The 22,876-nt window shown below is 42.5% G+C and overlaps 1 protein-coding gene across 1 annotated transcript in view; it reads left to right on the forward strand.

Moving 5' to 3' along the window:
- Positions 1–10,229: 10,229 nt before the first annotated feature.
- Slc30a5 (solute carrier family 30 member 5) overlaps positions 10,230–22,876 on the forward strand; it is a 28,751-nt gene continuing 16,104 nt past the window's right edge. The window contains exons 1-4 of the mRNA XM_028884833.2: positions 10,230–10,568; positions 15,406–15,528; positions 18,137–18,203; positions 19,839–19,924. Coding sequence (XP_028740666.1) covers positions 10,492–10,568; positions 15,406–15,528; positions 18,137–18,203; positions 19,839–19,924 — 353 coding nt within the window. The 5' untranslated portion in view covers positions 10,230–10,491. The remainder of the gene's footprint in view (positions 10,569–15,405; positions 15,529–18,136; positions 18,204–19,838; positions 19,925–22,876) is intronic.

A 22,876-nucleotide genomic window follows, 5' to 3' on the forward strand; every position in this document is an offset into this window, starting at 1 on the left:
CAGGAAGAGACTGACACAGTGGGGCACCGTGACACTCAGGAGGCAGAGGCAGGCGGATCTCTTTGCCTGTCTAAAGCACCTGATGGTCTAATAAAGAACTGAACAGCCAATAGAAGAGCAAGAGAAAGGATAGGCAGGGCTGGCAGGCAGAGAGAATATAAAGAAGGAGAAATCTGGAAGGAGAAGGAGTGAGAGAAGGAGGAGGACTCCAGGGGCCAGTCACCCAGCTACACAGCAAGCCACAGAGTAAGAAACAAAGAAAGGTGTACAAGAATAGAAAAGGAAAAGCCCAGAGGCAAAAGATAACAGGATAATTTAAGTTAAGGAAAGAAAGCTGGCAAGAAACAAGCCAAGCTAAGGCCGGACATTTATAAGTAAGAATAAGCCTCCTTGTGTGATTTATTTGGGAGCTGGGTGGTGGGCCCCCCCAAAAGAGCAAAAACAAACAACAACACACTTCTGAGGTTTGCCAACTCACAGAATATGGAATTGTATTTCATCTGGGCTTCCATTGACATTTCCCCAAGGATGAGGCTCAGCACCTTGTCTATAGCTACCTGGGTTAAGTTGTCTTTTACCTGGATTGTGTGCCCACTCTTTTTGCTATTTGCTAAAGGTCTATTTAACCCATAACAAAAGACAAACTTACAACAAATTTTGGTTAAAGATCAAATTAGCCTTTGTTTCCAGTGCTAGAATCTGAAACATCTCATCCTGTTAAACAGAAGTCTTCTCAGAGCAAGAGAGGAGGCTGGCATGGTGGACAGGAAGACTGAGGGAAGCAGACACAGACCACAAAAAGCTGAGTGGTCATTCCAAAGCTATTTTCTGTATGGGGTTACAACAGAGATAACCTCTTCATGACTCATGCTGACTATGACCAGCTTTTCAGAGAACCGATCCATTTTCTATGGTGATATTTTATTTGTACTGAAATGTAATTTTAATTTTATGTTAATAAATAAAGTTGCCCTGGGGTCAGAGCTATTAGAGCCATAGCAAGAGCGTGATGGTTAGAAGAGCTAGGTAGATTTCTGTGTGTTCAGGGATACAGCCAGTATTGGAGACATATGCCTTTAAGACCTGGAGGGCGGTACTTACAGGCAGTGATGAGGCAGTCATGTGGTTGGGTTTAGAACCAATGAGAAGGCAGAACAGAAAGACTATTTAAACACAGACAAACAGGAAGTAGCTCTCTCTCGGGGAAGTTAGGAGCACTGCAGGAGGTAAGATTTTATCTCTGAGCTCTGACCTCTCGGCTTTCTCTCTTTTACATTGGCTCTGTGTTTTTTATTTTAAAAAGACGATTGGATACATCTACAATTTTCCAAACCATCATCTTAGAACATGAACAAGTAAAATGCATTTGCACATATTTGGGGAGCTCAACATATGCAGTTACATCATTTATTAGCCTATATGGCTTTCATAACTGGAGAAAAGAATGCAATATATACATGTATGATAATATGTAAACTGAAACACCAAAACACTGTGCTTAGAAAAGAGAGTATCGCTGTCCACTCTCCCCATATTTATTCAATATAGTACTAGAAGTTCTAGCTAGAGCAATAAGACAACAAAAGGAGATCAAAGGGATACAAATTGGCAAGGAAGAAGTCAAACTTTCACTATTTGCAGATGATTTGATAGTATACATAAGTGACCCCAAAAACTCTACCAGGGAACTCCTACAGCTGATAAACTCCTTCAGTAAAGTGGCAGGATACAAGATCAACTCAAAAAAATCAGTAGCCCTCCTATACACAAATGATAAAAGGGCCGAGAAAGAAGTCAGAGAAACATCACCCTTTACAATAGCCACAAATAATATAAAATACCTAGGGATAACACTAACTAAACAAGTGAAGGACCTTTTTGATAAGAACTTTAAATCTCTAAAGAAAGAAATTGAAGAAGATATCAGAAAATGGAAGGATCTCCCATGCTCATGGGTAGGTAGGATTAACATAGTAAAAATGGCAATCTTACCAAAAGCAATCTACAGATTCAATGCAATCCCCATCAAAATCCCAACACAATTCTTCACAGACTTGGAAAGAAAAATACTCAACTTCATATGGAAAAACAAAAGACCTAGGATAGCTAAAAGAATCCTATATGATAAAACAACCTTTGGAGGCATCACCATCCCTGACCTCAAACTCTACTATAGAGCTATAGTAATAAAAACAGCTTGGTACTGGTATAAAAACCGACATACGGACCAATGGAATCGAATTGAAGACCCTGATATTAATCCATGCACATATGAACACCTGGTTTTTGACAAAGGAGTCAAAACTATACAATGGAAAAAAGAAAGTATCTTCAACAAATGGTGCTGGCATAACTGGATGTCAATATGTAAAAGATTACAAATAGATCCATATCTGTCACCATGCACAAAACTCAAGTCCAAGTGGATCAAAGACCTGAACATAAATCCAGTTACACTAAACTTAATAGAAAAGAAAGCAGGAAGCACCCTTGAACGCATTGGCACCGGAGACCATTTCCTAAATAAAACACCAACAGCACAGACCCTGAGCACAATTAATAAATGGGACCTCTCGAAATTGAGAAGCTTCTGTAGGGCAAAAGACACAGTCAATAAGACAAAAAGACAGCCAACAGAATGGGAAAAGATCTTCACCAACCCCACATCTGACAGAGGATTGATCTCCACAGTATATAAAGAACTCAAGGAACTAGACATCAAAATACTGAACAGTCCAATTAAAAAATGGGCTAAAGAGCTAAACAGAGAATTCACAAAACAAGAACTACAAATGGGTGAAAGGCATTTAAAGAAATGCTCAACATCCTTAATCATCAGAGAAATGCAAATCAAAACGACTCTGAGATACCACCTTCAACCTGTCAGAATGGCTACGATCAAAAACACCAATGACAGCCAATGTTGGAGAGGATGTGGAGCAAAGGGAACACTCCTCCACTGTTGGTGGGAATGTAAACTTGTACAACCACTGTGGAAATCAGTATGGCGGTTTCAGAAAATTAGGAATCGAACTACCTCAAGACCCAGCTGTTGCTGGAGGGCTTCTCTCCAGGTTCCCCAAGCCCCACAGTCCCACAATCCACTTATAAAATAATCACTCAGATGCTTATATCACTTATAAACTGTATGGCTGTGGCAGGCTTCTTGCTAACTGTTCTTTTATCTTAAATTAACCCATTTTTATAAATCTATACCTTGCCACATGGCTGGTGGCTTACCAGAGTCTTTACATGCTGCTTATCCTGGCGGTGGCTGCAGTGTCTCCCTCCTCAGCCTTCCGCTTCCCAGAATTCTCCTCTCTCCTTGTCCCACCTACTTCCTGCCTGGCAACCTACTTCCTGCCTGGTCACTGGCCATCAGTGTTTTATTTATATAGAGCAATATCCACAGCACCCAGCCATCTCTCTCTTGGGCATATACCCAAGGAATGCTGATTCATACCATAAAGATACATGCTCAGCTATGTTCATAGCAGCACTATTTGTAATAGCCAGAATCTGGAAACAACCTAGATGCCCATCAACGAAAGAATGGATGGAAAAAATGTGGTACATATACACTCAGCAGAGAAAAACAATGAAAGCATGAAATTTGCAGGCAAATGGATGGAACTAGAAAAAATCATCCTGAATGAGGTAACCCAAACCCAGAAAGACAATCATGGTATGTACTCACTCATAAGTGAATTCTAGATATAAAATAAAGAACAATCAGATCACAGCCCATAGAAGCATAGAGGCTATATATATATATATAGTATGGAGGTCCCTAGGACGACTGTGGCTTATAATAAATTTCAGTTTTACTCAATTATTGAAAAAAAATAGCCAAATGAATGGAAACACATGAACTATGAACCAAAGGCTGAGGGGCCCCCAGCTGGATCAGGCCCTCTGAATAGGTGAGACAGTTGATTGGCTTGATCAGTTTGGGAGGCAACGAGGCAGTGGGACCAAGTCTTGTGCTCATTGCATGAGTTGGCTGTTTGAAACCTGGAGCTTATGCAGGGACACTTGGCTCAGTCTGGGAGGAAGGGACTGGACCTGCCTGGACTGAGTCTACTAGGTTGATTGCAGTCCTTGGGGGAGGATTTGCCCTGGAGGAGGTGGGAATGGGGGTAGACTGGGAATAAGGGGAGGGTGTGGGAGGGGGGAGAATAGGGGAACCCGTGACTGATATGTAGAACTGAATGGTATTGTAAAATAAAATTTAAAAAAGAAAAGAAAAGAGAGTATCTGGGCATGGTCACTTGGGGTTCAGGGCAGAGGCAAGTAGACATCACTGAGTTCTAAGCCAGCCAGGTCTACATAGTATGAGAAACTTTTTTTCTATCAAAAATAGTGTGGTGGTTTGAAAGAAAATGGCCCCCAAAGGGAGTGGCACTATTAGGAGGTGTGGCTTTGTTGGAGGAAGTGTGTCACTATGAGGGTGGGCTTTGAAGTCTCTTTTGCTCAAGCTTCCCTCAGTACGACAGTGAGTTGACTTCCTGTCCCTGCAGATCAAGATGTAGAACTCTCAGCTCCAGCACCGTGTCTGCCAGTGTGCTGCCATGTCCTGCCACGATGACAATGAACTAAACCTCTGAAACTGTAAGTCACCCCCAATGAAATGTTTTCCTTTATAAGAGTTGCTGTGGTCATGGTGCCTCTTCACGGCAATAGAAACCCTAACTAAGACAGAAGTTCGTACCAAGAGTGGGGTGTTGCTGTGATAGGCCTGACCATGTTTTTGTTTGGAGGAATTGGGACTTCTTTGAGTTGGGAAAGCAGTGGAATGCTTTAAATACTGCTTAATGGGCCATAATAGTAGGAGCATGGAAGATTTAAACTGTGGGGACCTGGCTCAAGAGGTTTCAGAGCAGAAGAATTTTAGTATGCTGCCTGGAGATCATTCTTGTGATATTTTGTTAAAGAATGTGGCTGCTTTTTGTCCTTGTCCAAAGTCTCTGTCTGTGACACTAAAGTGAAAAGATTTTGATTAGTTCTATTGGCAGAGGAAATCTCAAGACAGCCTAGTATAGACTCTGTTGTGTGGTTATTAGTGTTAACTCTAGTGAACATATATAATGAAAAGGAGTAAGCTGAGCAAGGAAAATATAAAATATACAGTTTGAGATATAAAATGTATAATTTGAGGAGAAAAGAGGCACCAGGAAGTGGAATGGAGCTAAGTCCTGTGTTCAAGGATATAAACAGATTTTTTTAAAAAATGGAATAAAGGACGTGGTGACCTCCTAGCAAGATCCACCCAGCTAAGTTTCCACCTTGTGAAAAGGAATTAAAGAAAAGCTTAGAGCCAGGTGTGTGTGGGGGGGGGTGCTTTTAATCCCAGCATTCCAGAGGCAGAGTTAGGAAAAAAATTGATGAATTTGAGGCCAGCCTAGTTGTAAGGGGCTGAGAAAAGGCTGAAAACCCCAGATTCAAATAATATGCAAAAGCAACGAGCGTTTATTCTGCAGAAACAGCCAACATATGCAGGTCAGCCACTTGTACAAAATGATGACCACGAACAAAGGCACACAGGTCCTTTGAAGCATGGTTAGGGGAGTTTCAGAAGCAGTTACGTCATCTCAAACGTAATTGGTTAAGCAAGCGGCAGTTTCATTAGTATACCTTTAACTGTCTGAGCTTTAGTCTTATCATTTTTGGACGTACTGGAGCAAGCTTGGGCAAGTCTGGACATGAGTCAGAATCGGGCTGCAAGATTTGTCCTTAAGAGGTTGTGGATCTGACTAAGGTCTTGTATGTGCTCTTTCCCTCATCCCTGAATACAAGGATTTTGTGGATAAATGGCCCTTTGTTGTGAGAGACACCTGTTTTGCCCCTCTCAGATAACTGGAACCTAAATTCAGTTGTGTGAGTGGGGAGCTTAACACCTTCATTGTCGACAGATACAGTTTCAGGACAGCCAACCTTAGGCAGCAAAGAAAACCATTGAAAATAGAAAGTTGGAGAAGACGTCATTGAACAAGGGGGCCATGTTCCAGCCCCAGCAAGCAGCAGAACTTGGCAGCTTCAACCAGTCGGCTCTGGCTTTAGAGTCAAAGACAAAAGAAATAAAGGTTATGGAATCTTCCTCTGTGACTAAGGAAAGCTGCTGAGGCCAATATGTGGCAGGTGTGTCCCTGAATGGAGATCTAGAGAGGACATTGTGTGAAGCTGTAAAAGTGAAGCCTGGATTGCCTTGGAGACTCCAAAATGTTGTAGATGCCAGAGCCGAGGGATACCTGCTGAGGAGAGCTGCTAACAGGGAGTGGAACCAGCCCAAGGGAAAGAAGTGTGTTGCAGTCAACAAAGCTGAAAAGAGTTGGAGATCTGAAGAGCACTTTGACATCAGACATGAGATGTAGAGTTTGGAGTTTGCCCAGCTGGATTTCGGTCTTGCTTTGGTCCAGTATTTCTTCACTATCCTCCCTTCCCTATGGTTTGGAATAGTTATGCATATTCTGTGTGATTATACGTTGGAAGTATATGATCTGTTTTTTAATTTTTAGTTTTACAGATGATTACAGTTAAGAGATTGCATGATTCTCAGAAGAGATTTTGAACTTTGGACTTTTAAACATGGTTGAGACTGTGATAGACTATGGGGACTTTTGAAGTTGGACTAAATGCATTTTGCAGTATGATATTCTTATAAGCTTATGGGGGCCAAGGAGTAGAATGTGGTAGTTTGAATGTAATTGTTCCCTATAAGTTCATAGAAAGTGGCACTATTTGGAGGTATGGCTTTGTTGGAGTAGGTATGACCTCGTTGGAGGAAGTGTGTCAAAGTGGAGGTAGGCTTTAAGATCTCATATATGCTCAAGCCACACTCAATGTCTCAGTTCACTTCCTGTTGCCTGCAGATCAAGATGTAGGACTCTCAGCTATTTCTCCAGCACCATGTCTGCCTGCATGCTGCCATGTCCTGCCATGATGACAATGGACTAAACCTCTGAGCTGTAAGCCACCCCAGTTAAATGTTTTCCTTTATAAGAGTTGCTGTGGTCATGGTGTCTCTTCACAGCAATGGAAACCCCAACTAAGACACAAAGAACAGATATTCTGGAATTAATAACTGTATACATATCTTCTGTTTTCCCCACTTCCTCATTCTATGAGCTGCTATTATTACATGTCTGCTGTTTCCAGCACTAGACTACACAATGGCAGAGACAGAAGAAAAAGGTAAGATGCTCTCTGTCTCTTCCTTCATGGAATTCAGCCAAGTAATCTACTAATCAACTAATGTATCTGGAGCAATGGCTCGGCAGTTAAGAGGACTGTGTGCTCTTCCAGAGGACCTTCGATTCTCAGCACCCATATGGAGCCTCAGTACTGTCTGTAACTCCAGTTCCAGGGGATCCAACAGCTATTCTGGCTTCTATGTGGGCACTGTATACATGTGGTGCACAGACATATGCAGGCAAAATACCCATAAATAAAAATAAATAAGTCTTTAATATATATGTATTATATATGTGTGTGTATTTAAGATAGATAGATAGATAGATAGATAGATAGATAGATAGATAGATAGATAGAGATAGATATAGAGATATATATAAAGGGCATGGTGGCACACACATTTAGTCCAAGCACTTGTGGGGGAGGGGCAGAGGCAAGCAGATCATTGAGTTTGGGGCCAGCCCTGTCTACAAAGCAAGTTCCAGGGAAGCCAGGGCCACACAGAGAAACACTGTCTCAAAAAACCAAGTGTGTGTGTGTGTGTGTGTGTGTGTGTGTGTGTGTGTGTGTGTGTGTGTAAATAATATCCAATAAATAAGTCATCATATGATTTAAAAGAAAAAAAGACGGGGTTGGGGATTTAGCACAGTGGTAGAGTGCTTGCTAAGGCCCTGGGTTCGGTCCTCAGCTCTGGGGGTGGAAAAAAAGGAATAGCTGGGCCTAATAGCCTCATCACTCAAGAGGCTGAAGGTCATTAATTTGAGGCCAGCCTGGGCTACATAGTATGAACCTGTGTCAAACAAAAGAAGAGGAGGAGGAGGAAGAGGAGGGGCTGGAGAGGCAGGGCTCTGTGCTTAAGAGCACTGTTGCTCTTGCAGAGGACCCACATGAGAGCTCCCAGTGTGTGTGAAACTCCAGTTTCAGAGACCCAATGCCTTCTTCTGACCTCTGTAGGCACAAAGCACATACATGGTGCAGATACATGCAGGCAATCACTCACAAACATACAATGAAAATAAATATTTTTAAAATAAATATCTTAAAGCAAAAAGAGGAGGGAGAAGAAGAAAAGGATGAGGAGCACAGCACCGTGCAAACCACTGTGTAGAGGATCTAGAGAGAGGGTTTAGAAAGACTCCCTGAGAAAGGGATTCAGAGTTGAAGCTCAAGATGTGTATTAGTTATTTTTCTGTTGTGATAAAACACCATGATTTATCCTGATGAAAACTCCATTTTCCTCCTCAAATCACTAGCCCAAACTTTCCCATGAGTAATAATAGTTAACATTTATTGAGTGATACTACACACCATTCACTCTTCAGGACATTCTGAACATTAACTTATAAAATCCTCCAAGCAGCCCTATTATATAGATACTGCTACCCCTACTTTCCAGGAATGGTCGTGCATACCTGTAATGCCAGCCCTTGGAAGATAGAAGCAGGAGGAGCAGGCTTCCAGGCCATCCTTAGCTACATTTCAAGGTGGAGACCAGCCTGGCCTACATGAGAGCCTGTCTTGACATTAAAAAAAAGAAGAAAAGCCGGGCGGTGGTGGCGCACGCCTTTAATCCCAGCACTCGGGAGGCAGAGCCAGGCGGATCTCTGTGAGTTCGAGGCCAGCCTGGTCTCCAAAGCGAGTTCCAGGAAAGGCGCAAAGCTACACAGAGAAACCCTGTCTCGAAAAAACCAAAAAAAAAAAAAAAAAAAAAAGAAGAAAAGAAAAGAAAGAGGAGGAAAACTAAACAGATAGATCAAATGACAATTGTTTCTTTCTCTGCTTGTTCCTTCTGAGACAGGGTCTCATCTTATGGCCCTGGCTGGCTTAGAACTAAATACGTAGGTCAAGCTGGCCTCAAACACTTGTGGTAATCCTCCTGCCTCTGGCTACAGTTGGGATTACAGGCATGCACCACCATGCTGACTAAAGCAACCACAATTGTTAAGCATTGAGATTCAGACCAATAGAGACACGGAGGCCTGTATTTTTAACTCTCTGGCAATAGAAAAATAACTTTTATATAGATGTGTTTCAATTAAGTAGTATAGTTTCAAAGGCAGATTTGAAGGAAAGTCTTTTTTTGTTTGTTTGTTTGTTTGTTTTTTGTTTTTTAAGACAGGGTTTCTCTGTGTAGCTTTGGAGCCCGTCCTGGAACTCACTCTGTAGCCCAGGCTGGCCTCGAACTCAGAGATCTGCCTGCCTCTGCCTCCCAAGTGTAAGGATCAAAGGTGTGCGGCACCACTGCCTGGCTGAAAGTCTATATTTTCAAAAAAGGGATAAAACTGTTTACAATAGCATGCCCAACGCCCCTTCCTTCCATGTTGAACTCTCACACACGTTAGTTGTCTAGGCATATCGCCAGTACTCCTCCCCAACGATTAACTAAAACCCACAAAACTTTGGGTTACCTTTCTCCATCTTTTAGACATATCCTCCCAGGCCGCCCCCTCCCCACCCCTTCTATGTTATAGTATCACCAGAGATCCAAAAATAGTTATCTTTGCGCGCGAGTCACAGGCACTTTAAAAGACTTTTAGCTTTCTCATAACTAAAAACATAGTTGATGGACTTCACACATACTTTGAGTTAGCAGTGCCTAGACGTGGCTCACGCCTGTAAATTCAATACTCAGGTGTATGAAACAAGATATTGCAGAATGTTGGAGGCTAGCCTGAGCTACATGCTGAGTTCTTTGCCAACCCGGGCTGCAAGAGTGAGGAGGCTGTTTGAAAAAGAAGAACCCTAGCACAAACGGCTAAAAGCGTCAAGCTCTGTTGAGTTACAACCAATGCGCCTTTTCCAAGGGACGGCCTCTTCCACGCACCGCTAGAACCCGCTGTACCCGAGATGGACCTTAGGTGGCGCTGCAGGGACGGGGGACGGGCGCCCAGGGCGTCTCTAGGAGACACTCGTAGAGGGGCGGGGCGATTCGAGCCTCCTCTGCGGTGGGAGGAGCCTGCGGCCGGAGGGACAGACACGTGTCCAGCGGCGCGCAGGCGCAGGAGTGGTCACTCCCGCGGGAGTGAGGGCTGCTGGGCCGGATGACGTGGCCCGGCAACGTCCCTGCCCGTCCTGCCTCCGGAGACCGGCGCTACCGGAACAGCCCGCGGCCTAGTCCCGCCCAGCGCGCGTGTACCTGCCTGCCGAGCCCGGGCGAGCGGCGGGGACGGCTGGGCTTGCGGGGACGCGGCGCGCCGCTGGCTGGCATGGGGGAGTGACGCGCCTGCGCCCGCGCTTCCGTCGCGCCGGCGAGACATGAGGAGAGCCCGCGGCGCGGGCAGCGGCGGCTCCTGAGCCGGCATGGAGGAGAAGTACGGCGGGGACGCGCGGGCCGGGCCCGGCGGCGGCCTCGGGCCGGTGGACGTGCCCAGTGCCCGGTAAGGAGCGAGCCGCGGCGGGGTGGACAAGCTGCTGCCCCCGCCGCCGGGCTCGGGCCCCGCCGGCCACCTCTGCGGTCGGTGGCTTGAGATCCCCGGGCGAACAGGCGGACGAGCGAGCGGGCGGGCGGGCGGGAGTCTGGGCTCCGGGCGCAGCGCCTGCCAGTTTCCAGTCCCTAGAGAGACGATCGTGGATGTTCCTTCCTCCCAGCCACGGGGTCGCGGGGCTCCTGACCCTCTCCCACGCCTCCCCGAGTGGATGTGCGGAAGGTGTCACCGTCCCTCACGCGAAGAAGAATCCAAAGTACAAGCCGATGAACTTGGGTGTTCCGCGCAGCAAAAGTGCAGCCCTGGGCTCGAGTTTCCTTTGCCGTGTTTTTTGCGGGGAGGAGTGGAGGGCTTGTTTTAATAGTACAAAATGTGTGTTACCTCCTCCCCCTAAAGTCATACGGTATAGGAATTGATGAAGTGAAAATTCCTTCCCTTCCCTCTAGCCTAACGGCTGGGACTGAGTGAAGTGAGTGGCACTAGCCAGTTGTGTCCTTCCTGGCCAAGTTCTGAGGTAGTGTTAAAGATACACAAACTGTATGTAGCCCAGCAGTTTCGTTCAAACTGGTATTTATTTATTACCTTCGCTCTTAACGAGACTCAGTTTTCCTAATTATCAGTACGTACTCTTGAGATTTAGCGATTGCTTTGATAATGTTCTTAGAACGTAGTTACAGAGTTACCAGCTAACTTTTATTTGTGAGAAGAACACCATATGCTGAGTGGAATTTAAACCAGTAGCGGGGTTTGTAGCATACATTTGGCTTTCTGTGTATTTTGAGCAATTCGTGTATAGCATTGTCACGTGTTAACCAGTGACCCATAAGAGCTAAATGCGGACGGGGCTACTGGTATGGATTGGCAAACGTCCCTTGCCAGCTTACCTGTGGTGTTTGCTTAGCAGAGCCGCATGTCTTTTGCAGTCTGTTGCAGAATTTAAATTTTGACTTGGGACTGGCCAAATTTTCAGGTTGCCAGAGTTTTTTAAGTATGTTCAAGTACTGGTCATTAACTGCAACAAAATTGATCAGCTCTTTCCATTGTGTCTATTTTTATGCCTGGGTTCGCAGATGTTTCAAATAAAGGTTTCTGTTGTGGCTTCATGAACTCTTCGGTGGTCACAGCCAGCGTTGTGGTCACAGCCAGCTTTTGCTGAGCACTTCCCATGTCCCAAAGACTCTTAGTAGACACCTCCCTTTAATCTTTACAACTGCCCTACAAGCAATGTATTGGTATCCTTGGTAGGGCAGGAAATTGAGTTGCCTAAGGGCACACAACTAATGAATGACCTGGGAGTCATTGTTTCAGACCTCCTGTATTATGCATGCCTTCTGCTCAGGCCTTTGGATACTTGACTGTGTATTCAGTGAGTTGCACTAGCATTAATATTATGTCATTGTTATGCATCATACTTCTTTTTCGAGACAAGATACCATGCTGTGGTGTCCAGACTGACCGCTTCCTCCTCGGCCTCATAAGTGCTAGGATTACAGGCATAGACACTGCCTGGTCAGCACTCTGCTTTGTGTGTATATAGGTGTGTGTTATGTCTCTAGGTACCCTGCTCTATCACTACCTTCTGCTCTTAGACAAGGTCTCTCGCTGAACCTGGAGCTAGCCCAGCAGCCAGCAAGCCTCACCCATCCTCCTATCTCTACAGTGCGGTGATTGATTAGCACCCTGGCTTTTATCTAGACACTGGGGGTTCAAACTCAGGCCCTCATGCTGACATACCAGGTGCTCTTACCCACTGCACCATCTGCCCATCCCTCTTATGTTTGTTTGTTTATTTATTTATTTTTGGGTTTTCGAGACAGGGTTTCACTGTGTAGCCCTGGCTGTCCTGGAACTAGCTCTATAGACCAGGCTGGCCTCAAACTCACAGAGATCCTCCTTCGCGCTGGGATTAAAGGCGTGCATCACCACCACTCAGCTTATTTTAATGTCTTAGTTTTTATACATACAAATGTTTATGCCCTCCTCTTTTTTAAAATCTATGGAGCTGTGAGTGGCAGCAGTGAACAGAGTTCAAGTAGTTGTAAAGCCATATCCAGTTTTAATAATGCAAGTTTAGAGAACCAAAGAAACGGCCAACCACAGAGAAGACCAGTTATATTTAATAAGATCACTTAATAGCCAATAATGGTTTCTAAGTTGGGAGCTGGATTGAATGCCACTGCATTGCCCTGAGGCTCCATGGCCTTTACAAGAACCTCCCTCTTCTCCCATCCTTCTCCTGCTAGTCATTTCCCTTCTTAACATGAGCTGCACCTGTTTGGTGTGGTTACTTAGCCTTAACTTGTTGCAGAGATGTCTAGCAGGAAGATATATTAACTGGAACTTTAAAAATCAAAGAATTTAGGAGCTGGCAGGATGGCTCAGCAGGTATAGGCCCTTGCTGCCAAGGCTGATGACCTGTGTTTGACCCCCCTGGAGAACCAACTTCTACATGTTCTCTGACCTACATCTGACTGTGCATGCGCACATGCTCACACATTCTTACATAAATAATAATAATACAGTAAATATAAGTAATAAAGGGAAATTTTTTAAAGTCAATACAATGTTTAAAATGTGGAAATAATTTCCCTAATTTGATAATTACAGCAGAAAAAATCTTCAGAGTATATTGTGTGAAGGAGTCCACTGTCAGAATATGTGTACGATTGCAAATGTGCATAAAATAATATTTGCTTACACACACAGAGATGAAAAGGTTTGTAAAACTGTATCTAAATTGGTTACCTGTGAGGAGAAACTTAGAAATGATTTAAAACCTTTCCAATAATCAGCTATTCATGAATTAACATTGTAACCTCTGGGGTGCTGTGCATGCATATGTATATGAAAATAAAGTTTGTTTACTAATACTAGTATATTTTCAATGAGTATTTTACATGATCTGTATCACTCAAGTACCAATTTTTGAAACTTTTAGTGTTTATATGGAAGTCATCTATCTATAATCTGTGTAAAGTAAGTATGTTAAATATAATTTGCCTTTTCCTTGATTTCAGTCATTGGTAATCTATTGCTAAACTAAATTAAACTGAACAATCACTAGGTTGGACTAAACTTGAATACAGTGGGATCTTCAAGGTCTCCTTTCCAACACTTACATTTTGCATATGCTACTCTACTCTGACATAGCCCTTCCTTTTCTTACTTAATTCCTTAGCTTCAGTGCACATATATCTCAAACTCTGGAGATACCTTTCAGTTCTCTAGAGTTAGATGCTCCCACATCTTTTGGAACCTTCTGTCAGTATATTTGGGTGACATGGGTTTGTCTGTTTCCCTAGTCTCTCCTGGAGACCTGAAGCTCCTTGAGGGCAGAGTGCTAGCTGTGTTTAGTGTCTTGGTTATTTCGTTGAAGCATGAAACTGGACAGTCTTGAACAAATAGGGATTCTCTCACATAAAAGAAACCAGAGCCCACAATGATACCCCCTGAGACAAATTCCTTATGTCTCTTCCCTCCTATTGTGTATAATATATTAACTTTCATACTCTGACATAAAAAATGAATGCAGCATCTTTAGCTAAATTTTTTTAATTATTTTTATATACTTTGGGTTTAGCTAAAAATATGTTTTAGGTAAGTTAGGTATGATGTAAGAGGGTGGTGAGTTTTGAGACCAGTCTCGACTACGTACTAAGACTCTGTCTCAGATGCGGGGGGTTGGGGGGTCCTTTAAGGTAGGAGGAAGGTAGACCAGTTCAAGGTGCTTCTTTCCCTGTCTAGAGGAAGAAGAGGGGCTGTCCCTGAAGCGGCCCGGCCAGATCTCCCTTGGCCCCGTGGGTTTCTAACATCCAACACATACAAAGCGAGCATGGAATGTTCATCCAGACGGAGCCAGGAGTCTGGGGCCTGATTTCTTGGAAGAACTGTGGAAGGCCCTCCCGCCCCCACTTTGCAGCTTCCTGCTGCCCTTATGAAGAATGTCCAGCCCTCCCTTTCAGGACTCTGGGTCTAGTCACTTGACTTCAACTCTAACCAATGCAGTCATTTAGCAGGACAGAGGAGGAACAGATGCATCTTTCTGTGTGTTGTAATCTTCTAGTCTCTTCACATATAGAACATCATTTCTGTTTTGTTTTTGTAACTCTCCTTGTTTTTGAAGGACAATAAGTAAAGCAGATTTCAAATTATTCCGTTAATTTTGCTGGACTAGATTGTCTGTGGGGGTTAAGTAAGGGACACTGGGAATTGAACCTAGGACCTCCCACAGTGTAGGCAATCATTCTACCCCTGAGCTACATCCTCAGCCTCTTATTTGTGTGTTCTTTAAAGTTCAGGTCTCACTGAGTTGCCTGTGCTGGTCGTAAACACACTTTGTTTGTGAGTCCAAGGGCAGCTTGGTCTATGTGGTGAGTTCCAGGCCAGCCAGGGCTACATAGTGAAACCCTATGTCAAAAGAGAAGGGGAGAGGGGAGGGAGGAGAAAGAGAAGAGAAAAGAAAAAAAGGAAGGAAGGAATCCTCCTACCCATCTTCCCAGGTAACTGTCATTACCAGCATGTCCTACCCGCCTGCCTCAATATTACATTACATATGACATTAATATGTATTGAAATAAGCCAAGAATATATGTACCAAAATATAAACAGTAGTTGACATGTGGATGATGAGTTGTTTGGGAAAGGTTTTTATCATTTTTATGTGTGTTTGTGTGTATTTCCATGTTTTTTTAATGCCCTCCTGTACTTATATATTAAGGGAAAAAAACAAGATTACAACAATCCTGTGATTTCAATTATATTAAAAATTGTTTCTGTTTTTATTTTTCAGATTAACAAAATACATTGTGTTACTATGTTTAACCAAATGTTTGAAGGCTGTAGGACTTTTTGAGTCATACGATCTCCTAAAAGCTGTTCACATTGTTCAGTTTATTTTTATATTAAAACTGGGGTGAGTATGGAGAGAGCCTTAAAATGTTTCTTATTTCTCTGAAGATCCTGTTCAGACTGAATATCTTTAAGAAATCTTTACCACGTGACCTGTGAAGTTTATTCCTTCTGACAACTTGTTTGATAATGTTTTTCTTTAAATAGAAGCTTACTTACATAAGGTGGAAGTAGAGACCCATTAGAAAAGGGTTGTTTTAGCTGAATGTAGCAGCCTGTAATCCCAACACTGGGGAAGTTGAGTCAGGAGGATCATGAATTGGAGGCCAGCCCCAGTTACACAGTGAGACTCTGTCTCAAAAATAAAATAAAGTAAAAGGAGATGGTTGAATTCTTATGACTTGCCAAACGTAGGTTTTTAGTTTGTATTGCTAAGATTTTTGCAAAGCTCTTTTAATGCCTAACTTAATAGACACTTCGGTTCGTATCTTTGTTAGCAATCAGTCTTTTGTGATCTTTTGTATCATTTAATCTCATGGGGGTCCTGGAGGGCTCTCCTTAACACTTCTGAGAACAAGTGTAGAAAGGTAGATGTGTTAGCTAGGCACACACCTTTAATCCCAGCACTCAGGAGGCAGAGGCAGGCAGTTCTCTGTAAGTTCGAGGCCAGCATGGTCTACAGAATGAGTTCCAGGACAGGCACCAAAGCTACACAGAGAAACCCTGTCTTGAAAAAACAAAACAAAACTGAACAAAAGATAGATATGTCATATTTTTATTAAAAAATAATTTTGACAATCTGGAGAGATGGCTCAGCTGTTAATTACTGCTCTTACAGAGGACCTAAATTAGAGCCAACATTTACTTATGTGGCTCACAACTGCCTATGATGCAGCTGCGTATTTGACACTCCTCTGGCCTCTGTGGGCACCAGTACACACATATGCAGACATATACACACACATACACACACACACACACACACACACACACACACACACATTTTAAAAACTAAAAATAAAGTAAATCTTACAAAAAAAATAGTTTTGACTTTGTACTTCCCTCAGGATTTGTAGACTGTCCCACTGATGTAGCTCAGTCTTGAGACAGTTATAAAAATGTTCCTACGGCTTGTCTCAGCACAGACATTCCATGTTTGCAAGTTAAATTGTGCTGCGCTGTGTTCCCTACATAGCCCATCAGAGTGCAGGGTCCCTGTGTTCTATAAACTGTATAGTTTGTGTACGGTGTTCTTCCTAAATAGAGATTTTTGGACTTTGAGATTAATAGTAACCCCCCTGTGTGTTAGTAAAAGTCTTTTCAAAGACATTTGAGTGTAATTTGGCAGTTTAGGAAAGAAATTCTTGACTAGAAGAGTTAAGCATTTTCATATAACATAGTAAAAAGATGGAGGCATGTTGCTGTTACATTACTGTTGGATATAAGAGAAGATAAGTTACTTCCTGTGCTGTTTGAAGGTATTGAAAGTATTAAAGTAGCCAGGCAGTGGTGGCACACGCCTTTAATCCCATCACTTGGGAGGCAGAGGCAGGCCTGGTCTATAGAGTGAGTTCCAGGAAAGTCACAAAGCTACACAGAGAAACCCTGTCTTGGGGGGAAAAAAAGAAAGAAAGAAAGAAAGGAAGAGAGAAAGAAAAGAAAGTATTAAAGCTAAGCATAGTGACTCATGCCAGTAATCCCACCACTCAGGCTAGAGAATCACAAGTTCAAAATCAGCCTGGACTGCATCATGAGAACCTGCCTCTAAAACAGTCAATCTTGACTTGACTCATTACCACTTCTGTGGTTTATGAATAGTTCTGAGGACAGTTACCAGGGAAGGTCCAGATTTTTGCCATAAAGCCTCATCACTATAATGGCAGTTTCTACTACACTTGTGTTGTTTTATGTCTCTTGAAGTGGGTCTCTGTGTATCCCTGGCTGGCCTTGAACTCAGAGACCCACCTGCCTCGGCCTCCCAAGTGCTTGGAGTAAAGGTGTACAATACCACACCCAGCCTAGAGCAAAGTTTCTTTAAATGTGATAGTCATGAAAAAATTTGGCAACTAAAATTAATTCGGCATCAAATGCATAAAGAATCTGAGGAGCTTCTGCAGCCTGACGGAGCTGCAGTCTGGGTTCTGCACATAGCATGTCATCTTGCCACACAGTTCCAAAGAATACTTCTGAATCACCTTAATTCACACTCTTAGGTTCTGAATTAGTGTTTTACATTATAAACAAAATTTCCTACTCTTAGAGAAACTTAATGGTTTAATTACAGAAAGCAAAGACTTCATATTTTCCTATTTTCCTAGTGTCGTATTTCAATGTTTGTATCAAATTAGTGTATCTAAGGATTGTAAACACATCCATCTCATTAGTATGCAAATTTGCTTTCACCTCTAATAAAACTATGTACAGCAAAGAATTTAAGATATATTTTTAAGGATAGAATTTTTTATGATTTGTTAGCAGTAAATGTTTAATTTGCATTTGTATTTTATATACCTATATATCACAATAGCATAAAAATACGTCAGGTAGAAAGAGGCCACGTGCAGAAAGAATTTTAAAAGCTCTGCTCTAGAGGATAGCATCCAGTTCTAGTGTATTTGTTAAAACTACACCTCACATTTAATGTTAATATGTTACTCTTTCAATGTTTACAGGACTGCATTTTTTATGGTTTTGTTTCAAAAACCTTTTTCTTCTGGGAAAACTATTACAAAACATCAGGTAAGTTGTCAACAGAATCATTTCCTCCTAACAGCTTCGCTTTCATTAGTCCAGAATAAAGTGCTGTTTTTTAAATTATTAGACTTAAGCTTCCTGTTTTGTTGTTGTTGTTGCTGCTTTTTTGTTTGTTTGTTTTGAGACAGGATCTCCTATAGCCCATTCTGGCCTCAAACTTGTTATGTGGGATATAATGGGATGACGCTGCACTCTGATCATTTTGCCTCTACTTCCTCAAGTGGTGCTATTGCAGGCCCACACCACCATTCCCAGTTTATATAGAGCTGATGCTGGAACTCCTGAGTGCTGGGCAAGCATTCTACCCACCTAGCTACATCCCCAGTCCTAGAGTTAACTCCCTCCTGACTTGTCTTTTCAGAATTGAGGCTCCAACAGTAAACTCTGAAATCTCAGTGTAATGGAATAGTTTCAAATGTAGAAAAGGGAAGAGATTTTAGCGAGTGTCTTTAACACAGTCTCCTTATTCAGAAAGATACACAAGTCAGACATGGAGTCACGCCCGAGAGCCTAGATGTGTGCAGGAGTTGGAAGTGAGACCCCTAAAATGATCCATATTCATGTCCTGTACTACTTACATGATTTCTTTTGCCTTAATTTTCCTTGCTTATAAAGTGGAGGTAACAATGTTCTGCATATATTTGTGAGGAATAAATTAATTTATACGTAGGTTTTTTAATTGTACCTCACGTGTGAGCGTGCAGTACATATGCAGTGTATCACCGTGGTCGTCTTTGGAATTCCCTTCAGATGGCTTCATGCCAGAAAAGTTCCTCATTGTGCTTGTCTCCTACAGAAGCCTCACTGGGAACACTTATGCTCTACTCTGTGTCTCTTTCATGTCGTGGTTAAGGTCCACTACTGTATTCTCAGCATGACAAGTTGAAGTACTTCTGTTTTAGAGATCAAGACATTTTTAAATACAGTTAATCTTTTTAACTGTCAACTACAGCTTAAAAATTCCTCATGGAAAGCCAAAATGATTGTATACACATGTACTCAAGACATCCATGGAATCAGAAACAGGAAAACAGTATGAGTTCAAGGCCAGCCTGAGCTGCACAGTGAGACCTTGTCTCCAAAAAAACTCAATCATTATTCTTAGAAAACTAATTTTTTAAAAAATGGAAAATTGTACTGCAAAGAAAAAAGATTTAAGGCCTGACAGCCAGGTCTCAGAAAGCAGAGACTGATGGATCTCTGTAAGTTTGAGGCCAGCCAAAGCTACATAGTAAGACTCTCCAAAAAAAAAAAATAGACAGCCAAAAAGAAACTTAACAGATGAGATTATAGATAATGAAAGTGAATCTAGCTAATCAGAGGATTTTGGCATTTTCTATTATTTAATGTTAAACTATGTGGTATGTGATTATTTAACCTTTTGGTTATATCATTGTCATCTTTTCCCTATGGGTTTGGTTTGGTTCCTGTTTTGAGATAGGGTCTCACTGTGTAGACCAGGTTGGCCTGAAATCGGAGGTCTGCCTGCCTCTGTGTCCTGGGTGCAGGAATCAAAGGCATGCTCCACCGTATGCTGCCTCATGTAGGCTTTATTAAGCATGGGATACTTACCAGCAAATGGATATGACTGAAGTTTGCCCTTTTTGTTTCTGTCTGTAGTGGATCAAAATATTTAAACATGCGGTTGCCGGATGCATCATATCACTTCTGTGGTTTTTTGGCCTTACTCTTTGTGGACCACTAAGGTAAATATAGTATTTTCACCATTTGTTTACATTTCTCCTTTGTTCTGTATTTCCTTTCTAGAATTTGTATGTGCACATATGTGGAGGTCAGAGGGCTGGCAGGAGTCAGCTCCCTCTGTCCACCGTGTGGGTCTTGGGGATCAGGCTTGGCAGCAAAATCTTTACTCACAGAGCCATCTCCCTGGCCCTTGTTCCCTATTTTACATCAAAGACTTACTTGCTCAATTGTTTCTGTCACTTTATAGCATTGAATACATTTCAACATAGAAGAACAGTTTTAGTCTGTAGAGTAGTTCTTGGGTAAATACCATTAATATAGTTCTTAATGATCTAGCATAGATATTTTATTTGTTAGAATCCAAAAAATTTCAGAGAACCTAAAACATCTGAAATGGGAAATGAAATAAACCGTAAAGATGAGAGTCTCGAAAAGTGCTCGTTTTCCTGTTAACCCTTCAAGTGCCCTCATGAACTCAGGCTTCAGAGTAGTGTGTGGCCATGAGATTGCCGGTGTGGTAGGTGAAGTAGGCTGCTTCTTTGTCTCCTCTTAGAACCGTGGTCTCTGCATATGGGCCAGTTTGGGGAGGAAGTGCTTTAAAGTAATGTATTCCAACGTGCTGCTCAGCGTGAGAATTTGTTTTGTTTTGGGGGGGGGTTGTTGTTGTTGTTTGTTTGTTTATACTCTAAAAGATATTAGCAAGAGAGTAGAAGAAAAAGGTGCTTTGCCTTTGGTTCGGAAGAAGTGTGGAGCCATAAGGGCTGAAATGAAGGAAGTTGTAAAGGATCCCAATCAGAATAGCGAGGTGGACAGTGTAGAAAGAGAGGAAAGAAAGGCTTCTCGTGGCGAGTGCAGTCCCTTTTGGCTTTTCGCCCCGTGCTTTTCAGCCGCAATGTGTAGAGGGATGGGAAAGTTGACTGAATTTCTCAGCTTGAGTGGAGCCTTGTCAGTGTATGCTTGATGCTAACTGAGTGCTGTTGCCAGTCATTGTATTTTAACTTCTTATTCAGGAAAGTGTGTTTTAGTTCATATTACTAAGTCCCTGTCCCTATGTCCTAAGATAGGGATGGAAAGGGAAAATACTGGTTTTGTGGTCATCTGCCTCCTGCCTAGTACCCCTTCCCACTACCCACACTGCCCTTGTCTTGTCTGTCTTTTACGGACCCCAGGGTGCATTTTAAAGTGTCTGCTCAGAGCTGGGCACAGTGATGCTCCAGAGTGTCTTACTTTAGGGGAGTGTTGCCATGTTGATACATTCACTTCTTAAATTAGACTCTTCCAAAGATGATCAAAACTAAAGTTATATATAATCCATGCATTTTCATTCCAGACTTGGGGAAAGAAGAAAAAGGAAACATTTAACAGAGCTGGGAATGGGTTAACATTTAGATCTCTAGGACTTCATTGGTTTTGGTCTGTTCTGGGCATTGAATCTAGACAGTCTCTACCGCTGAACTGTATCTCTCCAAAAGAGTCGGGTTTGGTTTGGTTGGGGTGGTTTTTTGGTTTGGTTTGGTTTGGTTGGTTGGTTGGTTGGTTTGGAGGTTTTTCGTTGTTGTTTGTTTTGTTTTGTTTTTACAGAGTCTCACTATGTAGCTCTCACTGATGGACCTGGAGCTTACTCTGTAAACTAGACTAGCCTCAAACTCCAATCAATCCACCTCCCTCTGCCTCCCAAATGATGTGACTAAAGACATGTGCCACCACACTCAACCTCTTAATTTTTTAATGAAGGGTTTCCACATAAAATACAGTAAATATAGACGGAAAAGGTTTTAATTTATTTTTTACTTTTGTGTATGTAGGGGCTCATGGAGGCCAGATGAGGGTGTCAGTTCCTCTGGAACTACCTGACATGAGTGCTTAGAACTGAATCTGAGCCCTCCGAAGGGCAACAAATGACCTGAACTGCTGAGCCGCCTTTCTAGCCCCTGTTTGTTTTTATTGTAGATATAATGTGTGCACCTGAGTGCATGTGAGTGCACCACGTGCACTTGGGCGCCTGACGAAGTCAGGAAGGGGTCAGATACCCTGAAACTGGAGTTTCAGGTGGTTGTGTGCTGTTTTGTGGGTGCTTGAACCCAGGTCATCTATAAGAGCAGTAAGCTCACTTAGCCAATGAGACATCTCTGCAGCCTGACACAAATATATTTTAAAAATAATAATTCAGTTCCTGATCTGGGAAGCCTTTCTTTTTCTTGGGCATGGTAGCACACACCTATAATCCCAGCACTCAGGAGGCAGAGGCAGGTGGATCTCTCTGAGTTTGAGACCTGCCTGCGAGTTCTAGGGCAGCCAGGGCTACACAGAGAAACCCTGTCTTCAAAAAAATCCAAAATAATGATGTTGAGAACTATAGAGGAAGATAGCTAGAGTCATATATATCTGTGTGGATATATATGAATATATATCTGGGCCAGCAGGATGACTGAGAGAGGAAATGGACATGCTGTGCAGGCCTAGCATGCTGAGGTGGATTTCCAGATCCTGAGGGGAGGAGAAAACAGTCCTGAAGGTTTTCCTCCATCCTGTCTTCCCGCCCCTCAAACTGTGATGATAAATAACTTTTTAACAATGATATATTTCTTTTTTTTAATAATTTATTTAACTTTATTTTATGTGCATTGGTATGACTATCTGGTCCCTTGGACCTGGAGTTACAGACAGTTGTGAACTGCCATGTGGGTGCTGGGAATTGAACCTGGATCCTCTGGAAGAACAACGATCAATGCTCTTACCCACTGAGCCATCTCTCCAGCCCCTATATTTTCAAAATACAGTATTTATTAAATGACATAATTCTAAGATTGAAGATTATTATCGCTGGATATTCATAACCTCATTCTTTCTAAGACAGTTAATACCAAAATATCTTTCAAGGGAATTGTCCATATTTACTTTCCTCATGTTTTATGAAACCTAGGGCTTTTCTTTTCTGTTGCTCTGGATTCATG

The sequence above is a fragment of the Peromyscus leucopus genome, chromosome 11 (genome assembly GCF_004664715.2).
Source record: "Peromyscus leucopus breed LL Stock chromosome 11, UCI_PerLeu_2.1, whole genome shotgun sequence".
NCBI lineage: Eukaryota > Metazoa > Chordata > Mammalia > Rodentia > Cricetidae > Peromyscus > Peromyscus leucopus.